The 8,040-nt window shown below is 29.4% G+C and overlaps 1 protein-coding gene across 1 annotated transcript; it reads left to right on the top strand.

Annotated features, from left to right (window-relative positions):
• Window positions 1-3,900: 3,900 nt before the first annotated feature.
• On the top strand, window positions 3,901-6,791 carry LOC109160691 (pectin acetylesterase 8-like). The gene is made up of 13 exons (XM_019308967.1): window positions 3,901-4,054; window positions 4,134-4,216; window positions 4,388-4,523; window positions 4,608-4,687; window positions 4,766-4,852; window positions 4,965-5,089; window positions 5,189-5,249; window positions 5,378-5,434; window positions 5,547-5,624; window positions 5,794-5,875; window positions 6,004-6,128; window positions 6,228-6,352; window positions 6,542-6,791. The coding sequence occupies exons 1-12, from the start codon at window positions 3,931-3,933 to the stop codon at window positions 6,342-6,344; spliced, it is 1,155 nt and encodes a 384-aa protein (XP_019164512.1). The 5' UTR covers window positions 3,901-3,930; the 3' UTR covers window positions 6,345-6,352; window positions 6,542-6,791.
• The last annotated feature ends 1,249 nt before the right edge of the window (window positions 6,792-8,040 follow it).

Genomic DNA, 8,040 nt, shown 5'->3' with positions numbered 1-8,040 from the left:
AGAAATTAGTGCATATTTATTTATAATAATCACACACAAAAAAAGTCGTTTTGGACCGTGGTTCACGCAACTGTAATTTGCCAATTTAATGGGATATTAGGGGTTAATTAATATTTACAAGTGATAATTATATTTAATTTATAGTTGTAATTTAATTGATTTCTTGTTGAATGAATCTCATAATTTAATTGACAATAATTTGTTGTTTATATATGTCATAAATATAAGTTTTAGTACAGTTTGACTAAACTAGTGCAAGCACTACAGAGTCTACACATGTATGTATAGGCCAAAAGCATTCTCGATAGCCAAATCAGCCATCCAGGGGAACAAATTATGAGTTTTTTTTTTTTTCTTCTTAACAATAAGGATGTCTTTACCAATTATTAAATCAGGACCAGCCCCAAATTATTTGTTGAGATGAATTAATTGACAATTCTATACATTTTATGAAATTTGTAATTACAAACATACTAATAAAAATAATACAATTAAAACTCTGCTGTCATTACTTATAATTTTTAAAATAAATTTTTAAACATTTTGAATTAAAGATAATTTATCACATCTTTTTTTCATTTATCAAAAAATAAATAATTTATTTTAAGACAATTTGTAAGCGGACTATTAATATAATTGTTGGGTGGGGATTTGAAGGGCCTGATACCACACCCTGACATATAAACGTGGCGCTCAGTGCTAACCCATGTATAGAGAAATAAAATCGTGTATTTATTACTGACTATAGTTTTTTAGCAAAGTGAAGTGTTTGATTCTGACGATGAGTACCAGAGTATGTCACAAGGGTATGAATTCTATTGAAATCATGTTATGTAGTAGTGTTGGAAGTAAGGGGATTATTGTTAGGCAACAGATTTTTACTTAGCTCACCCTTAGTATTTTGTTTTAATTTCCATGAAAAATTATTAGGATAATTTTGCCCTCACCAATAATAATAATAATAACAACAACAACAACAACAATAGTAATTATTATTATTATTATTATTATTATTATTATTATTATTATTATTATTATTATTATTATTGTGTAGGGGTATATTTGTCTTTATACTCATTATTCTTTACAATAATTTCTTTTTCTACCAACCGAAAAATGTATGATTGAATACAACCCAAACTTATGTTGCATGGAATTTAAAATAAAAGTTGTTATATTTAAAACAAACCAATAAAAAATGTTTTTTTTTTTTGAGTATATAATAATTAAAATGTTGATGTATATAATTATGCTAATTTTCTGGAAAATGAACAAAACGCACAAAGTCAATTTAATTTTTTGTTGTGCATCCAAACACTGAAAATGATTTTTTTTTTTTTTAAATGAGTTATTTTTCTGATTTCCAAACATACGCTTAGTAGATTTGTATACTCGTAATACTATCTGGTGTATTCCAACGTCAATCGCAGTTTTCCTATGCACACTTTAAATTAATGTCAAAGATGTGATGTATGACCATTGATGATTTTCTTTTTGGTGCATAGCATTGATGTCAAAGATGTGATGTATGACCATTGATGATTTTCTTTTTGGTGCATAGCATTGATGATTTTTGTTTGTATGTATTTCATATGCCCATGCCTTTATCCATCCGGCCATCATTGCACCAAAGAGTTGAGAGTCACTCTCTTTCACATTTCTAAGCCTATGACCACTTTTAATATCCCCTTTATCTTACTTCTTTCCTTTGCAGCAAATCAAAAACCCCTCATTCTTAACATTAACAAAATCCCAAAAATAAACTAACTTGGTTGGCTTGAATGGGTGTACACTCTTATTTCTTAAGAGAGATTGGAAGTTCGAACCTCCTCTCATATGAAAAAACTAATTTGGTCCTCACAATGAGGATTAGTCTGAGTATGATAAGAGGCTTAAAGATGCATCTTATAATACAAAATTCATGTCTTAAAATAAATTATTTATTTTTTAATAAATGAAAAAGATGAGATTAAAATTTATAAGCAATGGTAGTAGTGTTTTAATTGTATTATTTTTATTAGCATGTTTGTAATTACAAATTTTATAAAATGTTTAGAATTGTCAATTAATTCATCCCGGTCATGATATAATTGGTAAAGACATCCTTTTGTAAGGAAAAAAAGAGTTTTAAATTTGTTCCTCCCTATTGAATGATTGATTTGGCTATGGACAATGCTTTTTGGCCTATACTACATACATGTGTAGTGCTTGCACTAGTTTAGTCAAACTGTACTAAAGCATTAATTTTATTAAATAAATAAACAATAATTATTGTCAATTAAATTATCAAATTCATTCAACAAGAAATCAATTAAATTACAACTATAAATATAATTATTACTTGTAAATAATATTAATTAACCCCTAATATTCCATTAAAGCTCTCTTCAATCAATAGCTGTGTGTCTTAACAAACATAAATTAAATCAAAACATCCACAAATAAAATTAAATTTTCATTGAACATATTAACAAGTCTTCTTCCCTTTCCCCTCCCATCCCCCTAGTAATTAATAAAAGCAAAACCGTAGCTATGAGACATTAATGCCCCCATCCCTTCATTTCCCCCTCCCCATGAATAGGTGTACCAGCGAGTGAAAGCTTTGGTTGGAGTGGGTAAATAATATACATAAATGCATAAGCACTCCACATGGATTAAGGTCCAAGATTAAAAGTAATATAATTAGTGAGGATAATTTGTTAATGAGATAACCTTTGGATGGAGTAAGAATAATTAAATTTGATTATATATTTTTTTGAGTACATAGTACTGACTTTAGATTGAAGTGCAAAGAGTCAATATCTTCACTAGAGTTCGAACCTATAACCTCCTATTTGGAAAAATCACAGAGGTATCGTTAAGGTACAAGGTACTACTTGTCAATTAAATTCGATTATTAGAAATTAAAAAAAAAAAATCAAAGATGTTAAATATATATACAAGTCTAGCTAAGCAATATGAGGACAAGTGTCTCATTTGTAACAAATTTTCAATAAACAAATCAACCAGTTCATATGATGTACTCTAAGTTGATGAATATGATTGATGTGAATCCCATGATCATTAGATACTTACAATCGAACATTTTTTTTTGTAATGAGAAAAAATTCATAGTCATTAATCAATGGTGCACACGAAATAAGTTATATATGTTATATATAATTTGGGGTTAGTTCAGATTTCAGGTTGGGCATATATACAATTTTAATAGCTCAATATTCAAATCAAATTTATATTCACATAAACTAACATTAAAAATATCACTCGAGTTTACCTGAAATTTAAATTCAAAATTCAATTTAAATTTTAGGTGTTGGTTCAAATAATTCCAATTAAGCTACCTCTAGGTAAGTGAAAAGATGACAAAAACTAAGCAATATTTATATCGTGGAGTAACATGCACCTATGACCTATCACATCCCTATTTTTTTCTCCTTATACTTTGTTTTTAAAATATAAAATTTACTTTTTTCTTTTTCTCTTTGTGAAAATAAAATTAATTTTTAAAAAATATATTTAGTTAATAACTTAATATATATGAAGAGATGGAGGTGGTGCATTTATGTATGTGTTGTCACTGTCTTTGGATCACTCTAAGTTAATGCGGAGTTGCTAAACATATATAATTAAATGTGGAATATTGGCATATTGCATTATATTAGCAACCTATATATATCTAGTCTTCCTAATAAGTCATCAAACGGGAAAACGAAATTGAAGTCAAAACTATATAGGTGTACCAACGAATGAAAGCTTAGCTAAAAGTGGAATCCTAGCAGATAGCTCAAAATCTCAATTCTCTCTCTACCCTCTCTTCACTTCTTCTTCTCCCTGCTTTCATTCTTCTCTTTCATTTCTTCTTCTCCCTCTTGCACCCTATTCTATTCTGCACTTCCATTTTCTTCTCCCCATTGCTTGGCTTCAGGTCAGATGGCAACAATAGCTACAGTCATTTTAGTGCTTGGTTTTATCCTCACTCCTCTTCACGCTCAAACTCCACCGCCAAATAATGTTCCTATATCCTGGGTTCAAAATGCTACTTCCAAAGGAGCAGGTAGCTAGGTTACATGCATTATATATATTATTGCTCTTCTATTAATTTGTGAAATAATATTGTTTTGTTTTGTATGTAGTTTGCTTAGACGGTACTCCGTCTGCTTATTATTTTCAACAAGGCCAAGGGAAGGGAGCTAATAAGTGGCTCATCTTCTTACAAGTTTGTCATTCACTTCTTTAATTTTTCTTAAAATCCTTCACTGTTATGATATATCAATCTGCCATAATTTGTGTTTTATGTTATGCCTTAGCTTGTGATTTGAATTTCTGGGTTTCTGAGAGGCATTAAATTCTTTTGCTCATGCATAATTATGTGATTTGAATTTTTAAGGGTGGAGGTTGGTGTGTGAATCAAACCGACTGCCTATCACGTGCTACTTATGGCGGTAGTTCTGGTTCTACCAAGAACCTAAGACAATCTATGGAATTTGGAGATTTTCTCTCTAACAATTCAACATATAATCCAGGTAAAACAAAATAAAATTTGTTTATTTCATTATTTTTATAACTACTCTAATTTAATCATTGAATTTTGTTGTATATATATATAGATTTTTACAATTGGAACAGAATTTATGTTCCATACTGTGATGGATCCTCGTTTACAGGCGATGTCGAAGCACCCGACAATGTAAGTGTTATAAATTTGAATTTAAAATATTTTCATTCAAATATACCACTAAATATTATTTTAACTATTTTTTTTAAGCTGACTAATGTCACATACCGAGGTGCACGAATATTCAAAGCCACAATGGATGACCTTCTATCTAGAGGCATGAATTTTGCCCAGAATGTATGGTACTTTACTTATATATAATTGATTGAAGATGTTTAAATTGCATTTGTTATTTTAAACCAAATATGTATGCCATGGGGCAATTCTTTTTTTTTTTTTTTTTTGGTAGGCACTTCTTACTGGTTCTTCAGCTGGGGGACTGGCAACAATGATTCATTGCGATAGATTTCGAGAACTTCTCCCATTGTTTGCCAGAGTAAAATGCCTCCCATTTGCAGCCTATTTTGTGCATGAGTAAGTTCAATTTTATAAATATTCAACTTAATTTACAACAAATTAAATTTTTATGAAAATTGGAATGGAGTAACTATAACATGTTTAATCTTTTATTAGGAAAAATCTACCGGGGAGCAGATATTTTGAGTTGGCATTTGATGGGCTGATTAATTTGCATGTATAGTAATTTCGATTTCATTAGTTTATAAATGTTTTATTATATCCTTTTTTTAGAACTAATTTTTCAAATATAAACTTTAATGAAATTTTATTTACTTTTGAATTTACTATGAGTTTATTTTATAGGGATCAGCCGGAATGCTACCTCCACTGTGCACTTCAATAATGAGCAAGCCGAGTCTGGTAAGTTAATAAAACCAATATGATGTTGAGTTTGTGGCATAATAAATATTGTATTATTTATTTTCAAAAAAATATTGTATTATTTTTGTTACTAATTGTTTTCAATCCACAGTGTTTGTTCCCCCAATATTTATTGCAGTATGTGACGACACCCGTCTTTATAGCTATGTCTTCATTTGACCAAATACAGGTTAATTTTAGTGTTTTTAAATTTTCGTGATTTAATTCAATGTTCCAAGCAATTTAGATTAAATATTAAGTTAGGTGATTTCAAATCTAATTTGTTATTCCATCATGAATCTATTAGTTATCCCAATGTTGAAACAAATTAAATATATAATTTTATTTTTAACGTTTAGATAAAATGGAATTTGTTCCGTGAGGATGAAGTGTGTTTGGTAGGTCAAAATTGCACAAATGATCAAAAAGAGGCCATACAAGGTCGGTGCTATAAGTTTCAATTTTCTTTTATACAAATTATTTGATTATTTCCTAGCTTCCAAGGGAATTGAGTGACGTAATTAATAATATATTTAATTTGATTCTTAATTTATTTATCTTAATTTCAGAATTGAGATATGATCTGTTAGATGCACTCCCCAAAGCTCTTCCCTCGTTGAGGGGGATATGGATCATGAGTTGTATTGCTCATGAGTTTCCTTACCATTCCACACTTAAAGTCATAGGGGAAAAGGTAATTAATAGTGCCACTATGTTTCTTTAATTTGTTTAATATATGTATGTATGTATATGTTTTTTGTGACAAAAGTTTAGTGTTACGTTATATTTACAGACATTTGCGGACATATTCAGCGATTGGTACTTTGATTACACTTATTTGCAAATAATTGATGCCAATACGGATCCAAGAATTTGCTCTACGTATGGCATAATTCCAAAAAAACTGTGAGCTAAATGGTAAGTTTGATTTAATGTGATAAAGTTAGGTTGATGTTGAGAATGTATATTTGTTGAAAATTTGTGAGCTAGTTGGTCAGACTTGGATTATTGTGATATTTGAATTGATACATGAAGAAGTTTGATGTAATTAATGATTTGATTTAATTTGATCTATGATTGAACTTTTATGTTTTTAATCATTTTCAGGACTGCAAAACGAACAAGAATATCAAGCCTAGAAAATCTGCCCACTAGTGTCTGCCTGGCTGTGGTTTATTGTCATGACAGTTGAAACTTTGTTTTATTGTGAAATGTGAATTTTAGTATGTAATGGATGCAATCTAGCTACTCCCCAGAAATGAAGTTGTTGTAGTCAAAATATGATCAACAAACAGTTTGTTGCCTAAATGGTTGGAGACAGTATATTTTATGCATATTACATAGTTTTATAATTAAATATTACGGAGTAATTTTTAATATTATTAGTTTGTTTTAATCCTTACTTAAATTTATCTTTTTAGATTTTAATTCTGAGAAAGAAATAATATTAAAAATTTCTATATTAATATGTTTCAATTATTATTAAGAGTTATAAATTTATTATTATTAGTATAATTACAAAAAATCAATAGAAACAATTAAAGAAAAAATAATAAGAGAGAGATTAATCATGCTCTACGTACTTAAAAAAAATAAAAATAAAAAAAATCATGCACTACATTTCTCATTTTAAATTGAACAGAGAGATTCACTGACTCAAAATTTTATCCATATTTGACCCAAAATACAAACTAACCCAATTTTTTAAAATAAATATAATAATATAAATTATATATTAACTATTACATGTATTTCATAGTTAATATTACGGAGTATATCAATTTTTAAAAGTCTCTTAGTTAATTATTAGTATTTGAGTTATCTTTAGTTTGATGGTATATAGAAAAATAATTACACTCTATCTCCACCAAATTCGCCCATTCCGATAGATTGTTTTTGCATGCATCTATAAAACAGAGTATTTGATCTGATTTTTTCTTTTTTTGTTCACTTTTCTGGATTCGAGAAGGGCTCTTGAGAGAGTGAGGTGTGGAAGGATTTGAGGTTGAAGAGATTTTATGTTGGTAAGGTCTGGATTGAGTTCTGCGTTTTGGGCTTTTTTGTTGAAGCTCTGGCTTGCTGTTTCTTTTGTTTCCTCAATCTTTGTATGCAGAGATCCACCGTTGTTTTCCAGTCCGTTTCGATGCGTTTGAGGCATTCATCTCCGTCCTTAAAACCTAGTGGTTTTAGGGTTTTTTTTTTTTTTTTTTTTTTTTTTTTTTTTATGCTGTTTTGTTTCCTCAATCTTTGTATGCAGAGATCCACCGTTGTTTTCCAGTCCGTTTCGATGCGTTTGAGGTATTCATCTCCGTCCTTAAAACCTAGTGGTTTTAGGGTTTTTTTTTTTTTTTTTTTATTTATGTTGTTTTTTGAGACTAATATGTGATGTGTTTCCTTTCAAAAAAAAAAAAAAAAAGTGATGGGTTTGTGTGGATTTTGCAGGACTTGTTCTGGAGTAGAGTGTTTGGGAGGATTCCACATAATATGGTGTAATATGGTGTACACTAACACTCATTGCTGGCGGATGAGGAGAATTACAAGAATAACACATAAAAAGACAACTTCGCCCTTCATTTTTCCCGTCAACAGACTTCTTCACTGACGGA

The sequence above is a fragment of the Ipomoea nil genome, unplaced genomic scaffold (assembly GCF_001879475.1).
Source record: "Ipomoea nil cultivar Tokyo-kokei standard unplaced genomic scaffold, Asagao_1.1 scaffold2879, whole genome shotgun sequence".
NCBI lineage: Eukaryota > Viridiplantae > Streptophyta > Magnoliopsida > Solanales > Convolvulaceae > Ipomoea > Ipomoea nil.
The sequence above is the reverse complement of the archived record's forward strand: the minus strand, read 5'-3'. Positions and strand labels throughout refer to the sequence as shown.

Coding starts and splice junctions, on each gene's coding strand:
- LOC109160691 (XM_019308967.1), top strand. CDS start 3,931: ATGGCAACAATAGCTACAGTCATTTTAGTGCTTGGTTTTATCCTCACT. Junction 4,217..4,387: donor AGTGGCTCATCTTCTTACAA/GTTTGTCATTCA, acceptor TGAATTTTTAAG/GGTGGAGGTTGGTGTGTGAA. Junction 5,250..5,377: donor ATGGGCTGATTAATTTGCAT/GTATAGTAATTT, acceptor TTTATTTTATAG/GGATCAGCCGGAATGCTACC.